Here is a 20,963-nt window from a genome sequence, read left to right as displayed (position 1 = left end):
CCTTTCCTAGGCTGAAGCCTGCATTTATGGGTAGGTAGGATCAGAGAGCCCATATACAAATAACAAAAGACTGACTGTCAGTCATCAGTTTTCTTTGTGGTAGTGACAGTCAGTCATTTGTATACTGTCTCTCTGACCTAACACCTGAAAACAGTCTCATAACATTATCCTCCTCCACCAAAACTTTACATGTTGTCACAATGCATTCAGACAGGTAACGTTCTCCTGGTATTCCCCAAACCCAGACTATTCCATCAGTCAGAAGTGTGATTTGTCACTCCACAGAATTGATCAGTGGGAACAAAGTCCAGTGATGGCTTATTTATCATTGTGCTTGGTCATCAAAACAGATAAAACACACATAGGTGTGTACAAATTAACTATAAAACCTGCAGAATTATGTACAATACTCATTACTAAAATATATTTATTGAAAATATTACAATATAATGAGCAATGCGAATATATGTATACCAGAAAAATACATGAGACGAGTGAAGGCATAATATATTTCATTGCAATACAAATATGTAAGTTACATTAATAATATAATGCTACATCACATGTAGAAATAATACACCAATTTCTTCAGACAGATCAGTCACATTAAATGGGCGATTCTCCACCTGTAGACTATATAAATCCTAAAGTGGATGTAACAGACAGAATACATCAAACAATATCCCCTTGAGAAAGCAAAGTGCGAAATGTGTGTTGGAGTTCGGTCATTTGTGAGGCTTGGGTAACTATTGTATATTGCCTTATTAGTTTGTTGTATATGTATTATGTCTGTTACATCCACTTTAGGATACAAATAGACTACATGTAGAACACACATCCATTTACTGTGACGGATCTGACTGAAGAGATTGGTGTATTCTTTGCAAATGTTATGTAGTACATAATTACAGTTAGATCCAGAAATATTTGTACGGTGACAAGTTTTGGCATTTTAGCCGTTTGTCAACACATATTCAAAGGTACAATTATATAATCAATATTGACTTAAAGCAAAAACGCTGCAGAAACGCTTAAAAAACACATGGTAGAAGGCCTGCCATGTTCCCCAATGCCCCGTCTCATGCTGCACATAACACATCTGCATCTCTGGCTGCTATGGGCATAAAAGGGGACAAACTTATGGTGTGGCACCCATGCTCCACTGTCCTCAACCCCATTGAGAACCTCTGGAGCATCACCAAAAGGAGTGTCTATGATGGCGGGAGGCAGTTCACATCTAAGCAACAGCTCTGGGAGGGTATTCTGTCCTCATGCAAAACAATTGAAGCAGAAACCATCCAAAACCTGACAAATTCAATGGACGAGAGAGTTCAGAAGCTCCTTTCGAACAAGGGGTCCTATGTGCAAATGTAACATCACCTAGAATAAAGTTTTGAGTTGAAAACTGTTTGATTTCAGTTTGTAATAACCTGCTAATGCTTATAATTTCACAAATGACCATTTTTTTGTTCTTTATTAAAATGAAAAAGGTTGAAAACTCTGCTGTGCATAATAATTTGGAACATGCATTTTGAGTGCAGTTTGAGTTTTTTATTTTTTTTAAAATATACTATTATCATAGGCAGTTTGTACAAAAACCTTTCAATTGTACTCTAATAGTTATTTGACTGGAAAATTACAATAACTGCAATTCATATAGGTAGTTTGGCAAAATCTGAGAAAATATTATTTGCATAATAATTTGGAACACAGTGTAAAATAAAAAATAAATATTATATTTACATTCTGATGGCCCCCGGTCTCCTCGTCTTCCCTTGCCGGCAGATCGCGGTGGACTGAAGGACCTGTGCAGACGTCATTTAGTCATGTGACAGCAGGTCCTTCAGTGTAGTGTACCGCGAGCTGTTGGCAAGCCAGGACGGATGGAATAAAGACTGGGGGCCATCGGAAGGTAAGTATATATTTATTTTTTGACATTCTTTGGGGTCACACTATATGGATTTATATAGTGTGACCAAGTTGACAAGCACTTTCCAACTGATGCTAAAATCGCTTTGAAAGCACTTGTCAATCCGCATGTGGAAACGCACGTGAATCCGCATGTATTACGCAGGAAAAACGCATGTACAATCCGCATGCGTTTTTTCTGCCAGGGAGATGCAGAAACGCTCAGGAAAAAATCCGGAGCATTTCTGCATCGTGGGCACATAGCTTCAGTCCAAGTACATGCTCAATGTATTACCCCCTACAGCATGCTGTCCTCAGTTTACATAGCCTAAAGGAAATCTGTCAGCAGGTTTTTGCTATGTGCTCACGATGCAGACAATTTCTGCAGCATTTCTGTATCTCCCTGGCAGAAAAAACGCATGCAGATTGTACATGCGTTTTTCCTGCGTAATACATGCGGATTCACGTGCGTTTCCACATGCGGATTGACAAGTGCTTTCAAAGCGATTTTAGCATCACTTGGAAAGTGCTTGACAACTAGGTCACACTATATAAATCCTTGCAAACAGCATGGATTTATATAGTGTGACTTTTAGAATGGTTAAAAATAAAAAAACAAACCTTGATACTTACCTTCCGATGGCCCGGGGTGTGCTGCTGCGCTCGTTCCTGGCTGCCGGGATATCGCGATGCCCTGTACTGAAGGACCTACCGTCACATGACTGTGACGTCACCGCAGGTCCTGCAGTCCAACGCGATGTGCCAGCAAAGGAGAAGGAGCGCAGCGCGGGCCGCCAGAAGGTGAATATAATCTTTATTTTTTATTTTATTCTTTTTTTTACAGATTTTTATGGTACCTGGGTGTGGAGGAGAGTCTTCTCTTCTCCACACTCGGGTACCATCCGCACATTAGAACGCGCCAATTACGCAAGTACAGATGCAGTCTTGCGGAATTGGCGCGTTCTAATGCAAGTCAAAGGCGGCGAAAACGCAGCGCTTCCGCAAAATTAATGGACATGCTGCGGATTTTTGAGCGCAGCATAAACGCTGCGGAAAAATCCGCAGCATGGGCATTGAAAGTGCGGAATTGCATAGGGGACCATGGCAGAAGGCTTAACATGCATTTATCATGCGTTTACGCTGCGGAAATTTCCGCACCAAAAACGCATGAAATACGCATCATGGGCACACAGCCTTAAGGAAGTAAGACCCACAAAGGAGCAACAACTGAATGCAGTTGAAGTCCAGGCCTGGCAACGCATCACACAGGAGGAAACCCAGCGCTTGGTGATGTCCACAGCTTCCAGACTTCAGGCAGTCATTGTCTGCAAAGGATTCTCTACAAAGTATTTATTTATGGTAAAGTTAATTTGTCCAATTACTTTTAGACCCCTGAAACGAGGAGGCTTTGTAGAAAAATGGATGTAATTCCTAAACATTTCACAGGATATTTTTGTTCAACCCCTTTAAAGGGAACCTGTCAGCAGAAAAAGAAAAACGCTATTAACCAGCAGATATGGGGTTAATCTGCAGGTTAACAGCGTTAACTTGCCCGGTGCCTCAACGTAGCCTAGTGCTGCAGGGGAAAAAAAAAGCACATTATTCCCACCTGCAGAGTTTCAATTTCAGTCAGAGGTGAGTCTATATCCGCAGCCCCGGCATTGAGGGACAGCCAACCCCAATGATGGGAGCGCAGATACAGCCACCGCTCTGTATACTCAGAACAGTGACTGATTCCGTGCTGAAGCCGTAACTGCACCCCCCAGGCATGACTGACACTAGCTCTGCATTGGGGCCGGCTGTCAGTCAGGGCCAGGGGTGCGGTTTCAGTAATGGGGGCAGCGCCAGCCCCAGCACAGCTCAGTCACTGCTCTAAGTATACAGAGTGGCAGCTGTAACCTAGTCCCCAATGCTGACTGACAGCTGGACCCAGTACAGAGCCAGTGTCAATCAGGGCCCGGGGTGCGGTTACAGCAGCAGCTTTGCATCCTCAGAGCGGTGACTGAACCAGCGCCGCCCTCCGTGACTGAAACCCGAACACAGCCAGGATGAATAAATGTAATTTTCTCTCTGACTACGTGCAGGCACCGGGCAGGATAACACTATTAACCTGCAGATTAACCAGATATCTGCAGGTTAATAGCGGTTTTTATGTTGACAGGTTCCCTTTAATTAAAAATGAAAGTCTACACTTCAATTGCATCTCAGTTGTTTCATTTTAAACCCAATACAGTGGCATGCGGAGTCCAAATCACCAAGATTCAGTCACTGTCCAAATAGTTCTGGACCTAACTGTATATTAATATAGACTTACATGTTCATATTGCAATGAAATATTTTATTATGTCTTCACTCATATGTCCACTTGTGTCATGTATTTCCTGGTATACAAATTTTAACATTGGAAATATTACAATAAATATTTTATTAAATTTGAGTGTTGTACATTATTCTCTATGATTTACTGTGTGTGATGAAGTAAGGCTCAGATTGAGAGCTGGGCAATAAATTTGCCATTTCAATGGCACAAAACGCTGATTTTTAACACAATTGAAAATTTGATATTAGCCCATGGCTAATTTTGAGGCAGAAAATAAGCACCAGTAAGGTCAATACGATGCATCGGTTGCCAGGAGGAAAACTCAGCATCACAAGCGCTATTGTCGGTGTTACAAGGCCAGTCATTGGCAAATCAGTCAGGCACAGTGGAGTTGGTTCACGACGAGTACCTCCGGCGCTGCCAATAAGCTCTGTAATGTGCACCTGATGACTGGAAACAGATATTGCTCTGGATGCTTTCATACTGCGTTCAGGCACCCGTTCAGTGGCCCTGTCAGGGCTTCAATCCGAACTGCCTCCCCCCGCGAAACGGGACATATGCGAAGACAGGGCCATAGACTAATGGTGCAGACAGAGCGAACGTGGGCTTTGCCGTGCATCATTTTTGGGCGGATGTGCCCACTAGAGGCGGATCTCAGAGGCAGTGTACTACTTCTGGGTGTTCGCCTCCAGTAGGCGTGCACACCCAAACATGATGCACGGCAGAGGCTATGGCCCCGTTGGTGCATAGGTAATAATCCTGGCTTGCGGCCCGATGGATCCACTGAATGGGTGCCTGAATGCAGTGTGAAAGCCCCCTTATCCTACAACAGGATGAAAGCATCTATCCCCATCTGAATAGTGGCTTTTAAATTAGAAGCACCCTCCCTGCTTCCAGAAAGATTCCTGTAACTCTCTGCAGTCTGGAGGGCAGTGCTGTCTCTGTGTATTATAGAGCAGAGACTAGGGTCTCCGCTGCAGCTTGTAGCGAGTACTAAACCTCAGGCCTAAAATATATAAACATGTATTAGTGCACAGCAGTTATATTAGTGACCTGTGGCACTCCAGCTGTTGTAGCACTACAACTCCTAGCACGCATATGGCAGGAATTGTATTCCCACAACAGCTGACTGATTGAGACCCCTGAGAGAAATGTGTTTTTTGGGAGAGAAAACCTGATGGCTAAAGCGTTGCAACAAACGATCAAGTGTGCCAACACGCTATGCTTCGCACAGCTGGACACTTTGGAGCTGGTAGATGGTTTCTTATATCGGTATTGAAGAAAAGATTCATTAGGAGGCGCAAGCTGTAATGAATTCTGCAGACCTTGAGGCTCCTCCTTTGCCAGAATCAGAATTTTGGCTATAATTTTTGTCAGAAATTATAACAAGCCTGTTGTCCTGCGACCGACCGGCCATGCCCTCCCAATAAGCTCCATCCACAAAATAAATTGTAATCAATAGTACACATAAAAATAAGCAGCTTTGTAATATATCTTATCAGAGAGATCTGCTTCTTTCTCCCCCTTTTTTTTACCATTACTGAGATAAGAGATGACAGTTGGTGCATTTCAAATTCTATGAGAGGGGAGGAGCTTAAAGGCAGACACCGATGCCACTGCAGATTCCATAGAACTTTAAGAGCACTAACTGTCATCTCCTGTATCAGTGATGGGAAAAAAAGCAGTTTTGATAAGATATATTTCAAAGTTTCTTATTTTCACAAGTACTATTGATATAGGTCTCACACGCTCTATAAAAATGTAAAAACACATACTCTAAGTTTGGGAGACTTAGTGAAAAACCTGAATTCAGTGAATAAGAGGTGTGATCTAATACTTTTTACCATATAGTGTAGCAGTCCGTCATCATGATACACACTGTTGTACAATGATCTGCCCCTTAGGAAACAGCAGTAATGGTGCCACGTTGTAGAGCACTTCCCCACTGGTGTCCTGATCACTATTCACTTTGCTAATACAGAAGGAACTGCAGAAAATGGTGACCGTAAGAACATTGCAATGAGAGCATAATCTGTACACACCATTTCCAATAAATAAACCTTTATAGACACCATGTTTACACGTCGTTTGTACTCCTTTTATCAAATGTTATGTGGGTTAAAACGGATTACAGTAATAGAAATTATGAGTTTTTTTCTATAAATTCACACTACAGTGAAATATTCAGGTGTCCAGTGTTGAACTGCTCATAGTTTGGGTGAAAAGGCAAACCTAACATTAACAAAACTTTAAAATACTCCATATAGAGCAGACATAAAATATTAGACATTTATAGGTCTCTTTGCTCATAAAAAGAAATACATTCATCATGAACCTTTTCTCGGGTTAGATATTCCTGCATTGGTTTCTTGTATCGAGTCTTACACCCTACGGCTGGAGATTTTGGTTGCTCCATAAAAACACCGTTACATACAGATTACTGTAAGAAGAATTATATTAGGTCCTCGGACTGGTAAATCCTTTTATATTGCACTTTAGAATAATTGCACTGAACAAAACGTTTGCCAGTCGTTGGCTCTCATCTAAATAAAGAATAAATATATTTTTCCGCTGTTTGCTTCAAGTAGAAAAATAAATACTTTGGAAAACGTGACATTCCCACAAACATTTGCCATAAATTAAATACAAGTGAACATCTCATTACAAAAAGGCATTTGGTTAATGCTACAATTCAATGTGGAAAAGAAAAAAAAATGAAAAACCATACAAAAATTAACATACATGTCACAACCATTAGCTACAGAGTACCACGTGATGGTAGCCGTGGAGGTGGTGTACCAGCTCTGGTACGGAAATGGTCACCGATAACTTAATACAGGTTAGTTCAGTCCTTGTACAGATTTCCACTTCACAGCCTGGCCTGGAAACCATTATAACAACCTATCGGAGTCAATGTTAAAGCTGAAGTCACAGACCAGAGAGAGATGATCTGAAGGGTAATTAAATGATGGAAGTCTGTTGGGCCCAATTTGCTCTTCAGTAAGCAAACGCAAGGCCGAGTTCACTTTCAGGGCATGCTGGGAATACCATATATAATCCAGCGTGTGGCAGGACTCCCCGGTAGGACGGATCTTCCAGGTGGTGTAGGGAGGTTCAGTTTCGCCGTCATCACTAAGCACCTTGTAGGCACTGTTGAGATTCAGAGTAGAGGAGGCAAATCTCTTGTATACTTCTTCAGTAGGCTCCGCATTAAAGTCCCCACAAACCACCAGAGGAATCTTGGCTCCTTGTGTGACAGACTCGAGATTCCTCAGGAGATCGGAGCCCTGTGCAAGTCTGAACCTTTCCCATCCACTGCGGGCCTTCAGGTGAGTGACGGCAAAGCACAACAACCTGCCCGTTTCCTTACACTGCAGAACCTCAGCAATGGCCACTTGATTGGTCTTTAAAGTCCGAGCTGAGAGCCTGAACTTGGCACTGCTGACTAGTTGAAAGCGGTCCTGAAGGAAAAAAAAGGCACAGCCATCTGGCCCGTTGTTCTGTTCCACGTCTAGGCAGGGAGACCAAGGCTTTGCCAAAAAAGTGCATTGATAGCCCAACCTGCTAAGAATTGGTTGGAAAGTATCAAAATAGTGATCTACCTCTTGCAGGCACAAGACATCAGGGCGATACATGAGGATCTCTTCCAAGATCAAGTACTTCCTTTCTTCCCAATTTAGTGCCTCCATTGGACATTTAATAAAGTTGTCCTTCCCTTCCCCGAGAGCTGGAAACAGACAAACCAAAATATACAATGTATGAATCTCATTTCATTTCTAATCCTTTGTTTTAAAAACTACTGAATCAGTCTCAGTGGCCCAACAATGATATTTATAGAGATATTTTTGGTCTAAATGCTCTTGGGTGCCTTCACAGAAAATATTAAATGCAAAACATCCACTATATTTATTGTGTGTGGCTTTGATTCACTTTACTTGTGTTTTTTGTGATTGTGGATATTGTTTTTCCAAATTCTCAGCATACTCAATGTATGGTGTGTGTTTTTTTGTTTCATTTTTTTCTAGCCATTTAATTTTTTTTTACAATTTATTTATTTATTTTATGTTACACAATGTGCCCCCAATATAAGAAAGATTTAGGGGGCATTTCCATATCTGCATACATTTTTTTTTTTTAAATTGCTGATTTTCTCTGTAATTGGGGCTGGTATATTAGACACAATTACAAGGCAAATTCAGCCTCCAGGATGCACTGCAGAGCAGATTTGGGACTGGCGAGACCCAAAAGCTCCTGCTCCCTCCTTTCCATTGGCTACTAGTGCCTCCTAAACACTATACACATAACTGGTTCAGCGTTGAATGCAGAGATGGTAATAAACCATCTCTGCGTTCTCTAAATGGCGCCTAGCAGTCTGATGGCCACTCCACTCTCCTGCAGCAGCATGATCTTGGAACCTGTAAAAGTCTGTGTATGTCACCTAAATGGAATTAAAGAAAAAGAGAGCGTGTTGTAATAAGTGGTCATTGTAAGCCATCAGTTTCTGGTATTTTTTTGCTATGTTTTTAAATAGTTTTTGTACATAGACTTTTGCCAAATGAAGTTTATGTGCGAACACTTTTAAATTCCATTTAGGAATAAACCTGAAACCTTGAAGTAGTAACGCTCATATTATTGAGCATGACAAAACAAAATTCAAGTGTCAGTAGTAGGAATCATAATACCTTGAGCCAAGATATTCCACTGCATCACTCGAAAGGTGTGTGGGCCCCTGAAGTCATCTGTCCGACTAACAAACTCCCTGTGCAGCCTGGCGGGTCGTTCCCGCAGAGCCACTTGGCATTCCTCCAGAAGATCTTTGGGGTCCAATGGATCCAGCTGTTCATGCTCAGATTCGTCAAGGTAATCCTGGTGTTGAGAAATGGCAGCTGTGCTGCTGAGCGTCTTGGCAAGAGCACTGTACAGGCGGCTGGTGCTGTTTCCCATGGAACACACTATGGGGAATAAGAACACAGGGTAAAACATATAAACCTGAGCACTGCCAAAAAACACACCAGAAAAGGATAAAAGCAGCGATTCCAGAAACACAGAGTTATACCTAACTCAGGGACATCCCCCAATGAAACCTGCACCTTTCACGAGAACAGGGTCCCTTAAACTCAATATGTCAATTACAGATAATTTACAGAGCGGCCACATTGGCACCAAAGGGAAGATAACTTCACTGCAAGCTGGATCCGAGGTCTATACATCACACATTGAAGACAGACATGTAGCAGGTAAAATAGAGCAGATGTAAGACATCTGCGTACACGGCACTACCAGCCTGGGGTGCATGTGCCCTACCTTGTACAGACAGACCATGGCATCCTCGTTTGGCTGGCAAGGTAACTGAAAAGCGTACATCCATCCTCCCTGTCCTGGTCTCCTCAACTGCACTAGACCAGAGCTGTGTCTGACTCGGTAAATCAAGGCTTATATCACCTGGCTTACTAAGTCCATCTAAACCCATCAGAAGATAATGGATGTTAATCACGTCAGACCATAAGCCACGTCACTGACATTCAAGGGCAGCTATGGTACAGACACTGCAGATACGGCCTCCAGACATCCGGCTCACTGAGGAGGGGGCACCGGCTTGGAGGAGACAGTAGCAATGGTGACTACTGATAGGGGAAAGGCTGGCTTACTGCAGCATGTGCCATACTCATCAGCGGCAGGGTGCAGGGCGAAAACAACGAGAAGTCCTTTTTCCATCACTTAAAAAAACAAAAGGAGGCTATAATTGCATGTGTAAAAGATAAAGATACAAACAGGGATGTCTTAAATATAACGTTCTGCTTGACAATTGTGTACACGGATTAATCCACCTCATTATATAAATGGATGGGCCTAGCACCAATTCATGGTCTCAGATAGCATTTCTCATCACATGCAATCCCTTCTGACATGTCCCTGGGATGATCGGCCGATAGTGTAATACTACAGCTGTGTCACACTGGGCTAAGATGAATAGCCCTCCATGTAATAAAAGGCAAACTCGAGTCCATCACATTGGGAGCTACTGACACAGATAGTGTCTCCATTCTTGTGACCCCCATCTCTGGAGGTTCATGTCAGACAACCCCTTAACTGTGGCTAATGTAGGGGTTGGCCACTACTAGGACAACCCCGTCTTGATCTAAAGGTTTGGCCCAAATAAAAAAAGCTTATACTTTTGGTACTCGCTCCCCCGGGGCTGCCGGTGCTGTTCTGACACGTGCCCCCCGGCACCCAATCAGTGTTGGCAACACTGTCCCCGCAAATCGAACATGAAGAGGAAGCCAGGGCTGCAGCTGATCAGCGCCTTCCTCTCCATGTTCAATTCGTCCAAAGGCAGAGCCAGTTACACCAGAGCTGATTGGCCGCTTGGCTCACGTGTCACAATGGCTGCATGAAGGTCCCGGAATCGCAAGTGCCGACACAGCTGGAACGGCGCCAGCACAGGAGGCGAGTACTGTATAGGATTTTTTATTTTATTGGGGCCAAACATTTAGATCAAGAAGGGGTTGTCCTAGTAGTGGACAACCCCTTCAAGCTGTAATCTGAAGAAAAAATATTTATCATGTATCCAAAGGATCAGTGGTGGTCCACCACTGGGACCCCAATAATACTAACAGGGCCTCGATCTCCCATTCCAGTGGGGTTTGAATGGAGAGGTGGTCAGGTATGTGGTGGCATATGGTTTTTACTATACAGATATCCAGGTATATTGTGTAGTAGGTTTGACAGGAAATAATGTGGAAATTGTGCACTACTTCGCCCCTTGTAAGTAGTAGCTGGGAGAACCTCCAGAGCATTTACCCGTCCTTATTAAGGCTCCTGGCATCGCACACAAGATGTGACGTTCAGTTGTTGCAGCAATCCCTTCTGCACAGGCTGTGACTCTGGGGAGATCTGGTTTCCGGTCACAGTGATCCCATGTTCTGGCGCATTACACAAAATACAAGGTTCACCAGACTACGAATACAAGGAGCCAAAGCGTCGGCATTCAGACTGATCAATGACAAATCGCAATCTCCTTCCATGGCCATACTAAGAATTCATATAATCTTCCCTAGTAAATGGCACTCCTTTACTTTTAACCAGTTCAGTCCCATACAATTTACCTTCCTTCATTATTGAGACTATTTCGGAAGATTTTTAGTTTTTGAAATCACTGAAAACACTTAAAGAGGTTTTCCCACATAGTAAATTTTAATTATTCACTCTTGGAATAAAAATAAGTTCCACAATTGGATGTGTTACAAAAAAAAAAGCTCCTGTGCTGAGAGGATCTTATAAATGTACCCCTGCTGTGTACTGTGTAATGGAGGAAGGAAAAAAAAGAGTATCCCGATATTACAGCACGGGATTGCAAGTAATTCTTTTGAAGTAAAACATTGTTTTTTTAAACAGGCAGGGAAATGTTTTGCCGCACAGAAAGAACCAGCTGTGATCCCCTGCTGTCCTGTCTGTATACTCTTTTGCTTCCCCCCTGTCCAGGAGATGTGGTATGATCAGACCATGTTCCGTACACGGTCAGACACAACCATTACACAGTACACAGCAGGGGCACATTTATAAGATTATCTCCGCACAGGGACATTTTATTTAAACACATCCAACTGTGGGACTTATCAGGGCTGTGAAGTCGGAGTCTGTATAAAATGGACTGACTACGACTCCTAAAATATATAATAAATTGGGTGCAGTAGTTCAATGCAGTTTGTGAGGAATATTTTTTCATAAGAAGTTATGAAATGTCCTATAAATGTCTGTCCTATTCCTGATCTAAGGGTCTAGACTTTTAGCTGAGATGAATCTGTGCTACAGTAAATTTATCACTTAAACATGAGCCATGTATGAGGGAGTCGGATTCGTGGAGTCGGAATCGGTGTCATGGAAATTGAGGAGTCAGAGTCGAAGGTTTGGCTTACTGACTCCACAGCCCTGGTTATTATTATTCCAAGATCTATTGAATAAAATGTACTTTGTTCCCAGGAAAACCCCTTTAACTTTTTCATTGACACAGCTCTATGAGGTAACTTTTATACCAGCAGCAGGCCTGCTTTCGTTTTTAATCCTTTACAACAAATATATATTGCACCTTTCACAGGAAACAAAAATATTTTTAAATGTCGCATCACAAGAGCCATAGCTTATTTTTCAGTTAATTCAGATGTATAATGGCTTATTTTTCTGCAGGGCAACTCAAAAATGTTAACAAAATTAACTTTTCTCTGTGCACTTTTTATAATATATATATATATATATATATATATATATATATATATATATATATATATATATATATATATATATTTTCCTATGTTCCACCCCCCCTTTACTCCATGGGTCATCTATGTATAGTCTTCTTGACTCCTTGGAGTGGTACAATCACAAAATTTGGCACTCGGACTTAAAAAGGTTGTGCACCCCTGCTTTAGGCGTTGCTGTCTAGGGGTTAATGCAGCAGTGCAATCCTGATATTAGGGAATTTTAAGTGGTGTCTCCCATTTAGGACCCATAGTTATTATCAAAAGTAGAGTGGCTACAAAGAGCACCTCTCAGTCTAGAATATTTGCCTTACTGATTTCATGGTAAACGGTGTAATGCTTAATTTTCCCCTATGGTGGCGCTGCATGGAAACTGAACACTTGCTACCACATACTACAGTTGACTTGTGGAGGTCCGAACTGCGGGAGCATCTTCTCATCAGGAGACCATTCTAAACCAAAAAGTAAAAATTACCAAAAAGGTAGAACAACACTTTTATGGCCATGTGCACATGGATAGTATTCAGGGTGGATTTTCTGAGCTGCACATTACAGCAGTAGATTATGAAATGACCATCTCATCCACGTGTTGTATACATTTACTGGTGCTGATGATTTAAAATCTGCAGAGTTTCAATTGATGCTGCAGATTTCTCCCTTTGCATCCCCATAACAGAATCTGCAGAATTTTTGGCCACAGTGGATCGTTCTGCAGCAGAAAGTCCTATATTTCTGTGCATTTCCCACAGTAGAAACAGCACAGTATTCCTGTGGGTGTCGTGGATATAATGCGGTTACACTGGACTTTTCACCCACTGCATTGGAAAGGGTGAAATCTGCAGTAATAAACCGGATTCATTCACAGGTTCCGAATGTGAATCCTGCAGCGCTGGTTATATAGGTTGTTCTTTGTCACTAAAAGTGAATTCCCAGTTGCCGCTATAAAGAAATAAACTGCACTGTACTCGCCTTCCACAGGTCCACCGGCGAGTCTCACGGCAGCTCCCAGTGTCTGGCTTTGAATGCGGCACCAATGTCATGTCGACAGCGCTGCAGCCAGTCAGTGAGCTCAGCAGCTTTGAGCAGGGTGTTCTGTCTACATGGGAATGGCCACACTCAGAGCTGCTGAGCTCACCGATTGGCTGCCGATGTGACATCAGTGTCACAGCAAGATAACGGAAGCAGCAGTGAGACTCACCGGTGGACCAGGGGAAGGAGAGTACAGCGTGGGTTTTTTATAATAGCCTGTTGTCGGGGATTCACTTTATATGAAAGGAACAACCCTTTAAGTTATTCAGCTGGTTCTTATCCAGTATACTGACTGATATCCCTTCTGCACCCTCATACACAAAAGCTAATTTCAGCCGAGGTTTCATGCATTTTCAATAGGAAGGGGATACTACTAGACAGCAATATATCTATCCTGAAAACAAAAGGATTGGGCATTTAAATACTCAAGGCTTACTCCTTCTCACCCTACAAGATATGACAGCAGTTACATTATGCGGTACTCATTAGATTATTGGCTGATCCAGCTGAAATCAGCAGGTTCTACTATCTTATAGGGAATCTGTCAGTGGGTTTTTGCCATTTAACATGAGAGCAGCATAATATAGGCAAGTGAGCCTGATTCCAGGGATGTGTCACTTATTAGGCTGTGTGCTGTAGTTTCAATACAATCAGCATTTTATCAGTAGGAGATTATCACTGCAGGACTAGGTCTCATGTGCCCAGCAGTCAGGCTGATCTGTGTAACTCCGCCCCCACCTATGATTGGCTGCTTCCTGTGTACAATCTCAGCAAGCTGGTAATCAGGAGGGTGAATGGGGATATACACAGCTTTGCATTATGACCAATACTAAATCTACAGCAGGTAAAACCGGGATTCTAAAATAACTGCACTAAGCAGCCTAGTAAATGACACAGCGTTGGAATCAGACTCTCTTGCCCTATATTATGCTGCTATCAGATTACACAGCAACACTTGCTGACAGATTCCCTTTAATCTAATGTATATGAGGGGCAGGTTTGCTGCCAGCATCAAAATAGTTAGCCAAAACGTGAGAAGCCGACATCTCCCATAATTCCCCGGTTACAAGACGACCTGTATGCTATAACAGTGCATATACACAGCTGGTAAATGCACATTACACCGAGTCCTATGGGGGGCAGTATACACTTCCCGGGAGATGTGGCACTTTGCTACAAGAAGCCCCTCCGTCCTACTCACGTCACAGTCACCAGAAGATTTCAGGAGTGTCAATTCCTATTTTGCTCCTGTGTATTAACAGTTAAAAATGTAGTGCAAGTCAAAGGGTGAAGGAAAGTGACAGCCAAGTGTGGCACGCCTCTGCCCAGCACGGGTTACATTACACAAGACCTTGTTTATGTCAGCAGTGCCCCCCCTGGACTCTGCTCGGACTGACCTCACTGACCTTGGTGAAGCCAGACATTTCCATTACACAGGGACAAGAGCTGGAGGAGGAAAGCTGTCAATCCCCTGTGTCACCAAGCGACAACAGCAATACACTGCACTCACTGCTCATCAGGGCAGCGGCCGCTCATCCCTGCTGCAAATGTGCCAAGAGGAGATATTCATGACCGGAAGAGGCCGCCATACCCACCTAAGAAGGGCTGGACATATTAGGGAGCCACGCGACGCTGGCTGCTTACCACAGGGACCTCCATGACATTCAAACTTTTATGTCACATGGGTGGAACAAAAAATAAAAAATGCACAGTGCCATCTCATGGATGTAAACAGCAACTACAAGCTGCAAATGAAAACTACTGCAGCGTACTACTGTCACGTGTCAGACGATTGCGAAGCTTCACAGATTGTGAGAGGCCGGCAACTTGTTTCAGATGAGCAGATACACATTTATGAATCACCAGATAGAAAATCCAAGCTGTGCCCATCAAATAGAGATTTTATTTGTGGAGGAATGTGCTGTGCCGCCACAGTGTCTGCTAAAATGAGCACAAGAAAATGTTGAGGGAAGTAGGATCACCCCTTCTAAGCCGTCTACATGGGCATGTGGGTTATAGGAAGCTGAATAACCTGACACCTGTGATCTGATGTCTTATTCCAGAGAAATCCATGTTTTCTCCATGACCTCTTTCAGGCTATGGGCCGGAGACCAATCTGCATGAGAATCTGCCTTCAGAGATTATGGAAGGGAGAGTTACCAGTGTGAGACATGTAGATCAGTAGAGCAGACTGTCAGTCATTACATGTCTCACACTGGTAACTCCCCCTTTCATGTAGCGTAAGCTCTGGAGGCAGATTCTCATGCAGATCAGTGTTAGCCCATAGATCTTAACAGCTCATTTACATATAAGAAAAACATGGATTTCTCTGGAATAAGACATTGGATCACAGATAAAGTATCTAGTATCCTAATGACAAATTCCCTTTAATTCCCGGGGCCATCACAGACAGAAACTCTCACCATCCATAGTCCTATTCGAAACTTCCCATTCCTGTATTAGGTGTCGGCTGAGAGCAGAATCCGGTGCACACAGGACACGTCCGCCTTGTCACATCTGGACTAGTTGTGTGAGAGATGTCAGGACCGAGCCGGGTATATGACACTCGAGAACCACCAGCTAATTACAGAGCAGAACATTCCTGACAGCCCAGCACAGGTCATGTCTGCACATGACATGTCCCGCAGCAAAGTCCCATAATTATTCTCTCCGGATTACGAGGAGGTGCACGGCCGTGTCTGTGATCGCGAGAAATCTGCACAGAAAAGTGTAACACAAGGCAGCCACAATCCTGTGCCCCGAGGGGAAACACTGGAACTGAAAGCTGCGCGTCCTACAACTCTGTATGTCGTATTATAGCCAAAACACTAAGCACGCTCACAGTCAGACAAGCTGCTGAAGCAGCAGGCAGAGTCCTGGAACATGCATCATTACTGGAAGGAAGGCAGCCCAGGAGCTAGCGATCACAAGAAGCAAATCCATTACTGGAGGGGCAGCTTCATTAAAGGAGTATTCCAAGTCCATTGCTTCCTGATTAGCCAGGGTCAGACCTCGATCATGAAGCTCCTCCATAACTGATGTAGCACTGCGCCTCCTTTCAGTCCACTTCCATCTCACAGCTGGTGTACTACAGATATGAGACTGTCAGCTACTGAAATGAGCAGTCAGCCCCCTTCACACAGAACTCATGACGACATGGAAAACTGCCTTGTGTCAATCACAGGAACAGAAGCCAAACTGCATGGACCTGGATAAAGTGGCTACCAGAGGACATGGAGGAACAGGGCCTTAAGATAGAGCCAACATCACATCGGTGGGGTTCGACAATCAGCAGCCCCTCAGATCAGCTGTTTACATCAGGCTGCTGCTGAAGTTGAAAACTGTGGATGGACCAGAACAGCACTGCCCCATACACTGTATGGCCATAGAACCATAGAATATTAGAGTTGGAAGCGACCTCCAGTGTTATCGCATCCAACCCCCTGCTCAATGCAGGATTCACTAAACCATCTCAGACAGATGTCTGTCCAGTCTCTGAAGACTTCCGTTGAAGGAGAACTCACCACCTCTCGTGGCCGCCTGTTCCACTCATTGATCACCCTAGGTACAGCAGCCACTACACAGAGCGGTGCAGACCCGCTATGGTCCATACATCGCTTACATCTGGCTGCCACCCAAGCCGCAAACAGCTGATCAGTGAGGGTGCCGGTTGTCGGACCCCCAGCCTTGTAATGAATGATGACCAATGTAAAGCACCGAACCAGCAATCTGTATCTGAGCTGTGGAGAAACCACTCACTTCTGAGCATTTTTCCCTAATGCCCCTTACACCAGCCCAGCACACAGGATAATAGACCCCGCAGGCAGTGCGACCCGTCATGAATACACCATGCTGTCATCAGAAGTAAACCGGAAAGTTACATCATCACCTTCTACCTCATTTACATGGGGACGTCAGTGTGACAGGTGTCAGCAGTATGCTGGTACTGGAGGGTGGCACACAGTCCTTTAGGTGGCGCTGTCATGTGTCTTACAGCTGCGCTCAGGTGCACACATCTATCACAATGCTGGGGGGATATGCTCTAACAGCCAGTATAGGCTGAAGAATTGCTGTAAACAGGGGCAAACATACCAGTAGGGCAACCTGGGCACACGGGCCCAAGAGGTGAGATGGCCACTACCATCTCCAAAGAAAGGGGAATTGTGCATGATGATGATCTACTGGCCTGGGGCCCTCTGCTGTCTGTGTCCTGGTGCAGTACATGATGATGATTGGGGGGGGGGGGGGGGGATGCAGTACATGATGATGATGATGATGATGGGGGGGGGGATGCAGTACATGATGATGATGATGATGATGATGATGGCGTGGGGGATGCAGTACATGATGATGATGATGATGATGGCGTGGGGGATGCAGTACATGATGATGATGATGATGGCGTGGGGGATGCAGTACATGATGATGATGATGGGGGGGGGATGCAGTACATGATGATGATGATGATGGGGGGGGGATGCAGTACATGATGATGATGATGATGATGGGGGGGGATGCAGTACATGATGATGATGATGATGATGGGGGGGGATGCAGTACATGATGATGATGATGATGATGGGGGGGGATGCAGTACATGATGATGATGATGATGATGGGGGGGGATGCAGTACATGATGATGATGATGATGATGGGGGGGGATGCAGTACATGATGATGATGATGATGATGGGGGGGATGCAGTACATGATGATGATGATGATGGGGGGGGTGCAGTACATGATGATGATGATGATGATGGGGGGGATGCAGTACATGATGATGATGATGATGGGGGGGGTGCAGTACATGATGATGATGATGATGGGGGGGGATGCAGTACATGATGATGATGATGATGGGGGGGATGCAGTACATGATGATGATGATGATGGGGGGGATGCAGTACATGATGATGATGGGGGGGGATGCAGTACATGATGATGATGGGGGGGGATGCAGTACATGATGATGATGGGGGGGGATGCAGTACATGATGATGATGATGATGATGGGGGGGATGCAGTACATGATGATGATGAGGGCGTGGGGATACAGTACATGATGATGAAGATGATGAGGGCGTGGGGATGCAGTACATGATGATGATGAGGGGACATCCAGAGAAACAGGCGCACATCACAGCGCCGCTGCACCCCCCATGCAGTGCCCACAGTCAGTGTTCCCATGGTTCCGCTGGCACAGGTGAGTGCCCGGATGCATGCAGCACTGGATGTGCCGGCACAGCCGCATTGCCTCAGATCCCCTCCCCCACACATCGCTCACCTGATCGGGCAGAGCTCCCGGCCGCTCCGCCTGCCGGCACTGGAGGTGAGCTTGTGCCCGGGGTAGATGCTGCTTTGGCCGGTCCGTCCCCGATCCAGCCTGCCAGACTATGACAGCAACCGAAGCCAGCCAGCGAGCCCAGGACTGGCGGCGAGAGCGCTCTCCTCCTCAGCGGGGAGTGGTGTGGCTGCTGCTGCTGCCGCAGAGAGGAGGCGCACAGTGCGGGCACGTCTCTCAGCGCCGAGCACAGCCTCCCTGCCGGACTCTGATACATCCCGGGCTCAGCTCGGAGGTGACCGCGGCCTCTCTGCTCTCTGCCCGCACCGCAGTGACTAATAGATACCGGCTCCTGAGCATCTGTACCACTCCCTGCTCTCCTCCGCTCACTGTGACGTCACAGCAGCGGCACGTCAGGCTCTGGGACGTACCACACTGAGGTAGGGGGTTATGTGGAGAATTAACCCGTAAATATAGTTCTTATTCGTCATAACAGAATGAGACCCTCTCCGATGTACAGTAATATTTTGTATTCTATAGATCCGGTGAATAATAACTTTATATAACAAATGCGAGCAGAGCTGTGCGTTACTCTACTTGGGTCGCCCCCTCCTATTAAGTGCGGTGGTATTTCCCACATCAGAGTTCCTTTGAATTGAGGGAGGATCGTACCATTACTGATGGGAAGTGGGTGAAAGGTTACACAAGCAGGAAAAAACGTGTAATAATAACGCCAAAGTCTACAGAGTATAAATAGCCCGAAACCCTGACAGGAGAGGTGAGAGGCGCGTGTCGTGGGCAGGAGGGTCACGGGTCACGGGTCCACGCAGAACGTGTCCCCACTGCTCAGGATGATGTTAGAGATCCTTTCTGGCTGTTTTTGTACAGTTTTGTTTACATGGCAGCTGCTAGAATTCTGCTGGTTTCCATTGGAAACAGACCACACTGTCTGACAGGTGAGCGCACACTCATCTGCGCTCTGACAGAAGCCCCCAGGAGTCTCAGCTGTAGGCTATGTTCCTACCATCAGCAATAGTAGCGTATTTTCGCTACGTCCAAAACGCTGCGTTCCAATTGTCGCACTTGTTTGTCAGTACATGCAGATCCACCGCATGTAATGACATTCAATTGGTCAAAATCCTCAGCGGAGACACTAGCTACAGAAACTGCCTTGCTGCGGCTTGTAAACCCACGCCGCCGGTGAGTTTACGCAGCATTAAGTATCTCTGTGGCTCAACTGCAAGCTGTGACTTCCTCTCACCATCCAGATTCACCACAGAATGGCTGCTTCATTCCCTGCTTCTGTGTTTATACAGACTATAATCACTCATGGCTGGATGTGCTTTACTATGTGATAGCTGCCCGGCATTATGAGGAAATCAGCCTGGCCGGAGCAAAGTAAAGTGAGTCTTATCTGGCTGATGCAATCTTCTGCAATCCGTAAATTGGCAGTCGGCATTTTTTTTAGTGATTTCATATGAAGTGAATCACAAAGATTAGATTACACTGGGTTCAGCGAATTACACATGGAATTGTTTCACTCACCTCTACTAATTGGGTAAACTACTGGACAATTATATTGTAGCTAAGTATTGTGAAAACTGTGGTGGAAGGAAGTGACAGTTTAGTCTGAGCATGTCGAAATCTTTACTATGGAGCTGAATGGAACTAACATAGCAGAAGAGTAGTAACATTTAATATGGGAAAACTAATCTAAGCCTTAGTAATATGTAGTCGTCACATAGATGATTGATCCCTGTGACGTCATGTCCTGTTTGTCTGTCCATGATTCACTAATGAACGCTGGAAGTATGCGCTCCTAAGCTCTCCCGAAAGGACTCACGCCACCATTGCTGATGAGTGTGTGCATTCTGTTTTCTTGTGTCTGCTTCTGACATGTTTGTGCATTGCTTCTGATTGTTCCAACTACTGTATATTATATTCCCAACAATTCTTGTATTCTGTCAAGTATGACTGCCTACTGACCGCTGGTGGATGTGTCCTGTGGTCCCATTGGCCAAACTGCCACGCAGGAGGATCATATTCATTTTCTCAGGGCATGTGAAAAAATTTGTGCTTAACCCTTTTGCCCCCAAAGGCAGTTTGCACGTTAATGACCAGGCCAATTTTTATAATTCTGACCACTGTCACTTTATGAGGTAATAACT

At 44.7% G+C, this 20,963-nt stretch overlaps 1 protein-coding gene across 3 annotated transcripts; it reads right to left on the bottom strand.

The window, feature by feature from the left end:
* Positions 1-410: 410 nt before the first annotated feature.
* NOCT (nocturnin) lies at positions 411-19,215 on the bottom strand. 3 transcript variants are annotated; one of them, XM_073641728.1, is made up of 3 exons: positions 18,799-19,215; positions 8,911-9,180; positions 411-7,955 (listed from the first exon to the last, which is right to left on the bottom strand). In XM_073641728.1, exons 1-3 carry the CDS (start codon positions 19,070-19,072, stop codon positions 7,120-7,122), a joined length of 1,380 nt encoding a protein of 459 aa, XP_073497829.1. In that variant the 5' UTR covers positions 19,073-19,215; the 3' UTR covers positions 411-7,119. The 3 variants fall into 3 exon arrangements, with proteins under 3 accessions (XP_073497829.1, XP_073497837.1, XP_073497846.1); XM_073641736.1 differs by lacking the exon at positions 18,799-19,215 and adding an exon at positions 15,936-16,085; XM_073641745.1 differs by lacking the exon at positions 18,799-19,215 and adding an exon at positions 15,108-15,206.
* Between the last annotated feature and the right edge of the window lie 1,748 nt (positions 19,216-20,963).

Source organism: Phyllobates terribilis, unplaced genomic scaffold (genome assembly GCF_046119375.1).
Source record: "Phyllobates terribilis strain yellow unplaced genomic scaffold, ASM4611937v1 Scaffold_1__5_contigs__length_1240528914, whole genome shotgun sequence".
NCBI lineage: Eukaryota > Metazoa > Chordata > Amphibia > Anura > Dendrobatidae > Phyllobates > Phyllobates terribilis.
Note: the sequence above shows the minus strand (reverse complement) of the source record. Positions and strands in the feature narration are given on the sequence as shown.

What these genes read in the sequence shown, in the direction of transcription:
- NOCT (XM_073641728.1), bottom strand. Translation starts at nt 19,072, where the DNA reads ATGTATCAGAGTCCGGCAGGGAGGCTGTGCTCGGCGCTGAGAGACGTG. An exon ending in CGGGAGCTCTGCCCGATCAG is followed by an intron (nt 9,181 to 18,798) that starts GTGAGCGATGTG and finishes TATTCCCCATAG; the next exon opens with TGTGTTCCATGGGAAACAGC. An exon ending in GTGGAATATCTTGGCTCAAG is followed by an intron (nt 7,956 to 8,910) that starts GTATTATGATTC and finishes GTCTGTTTCCAG; the next exon opens with CTCTCGGGGAAGGGAAGGAC.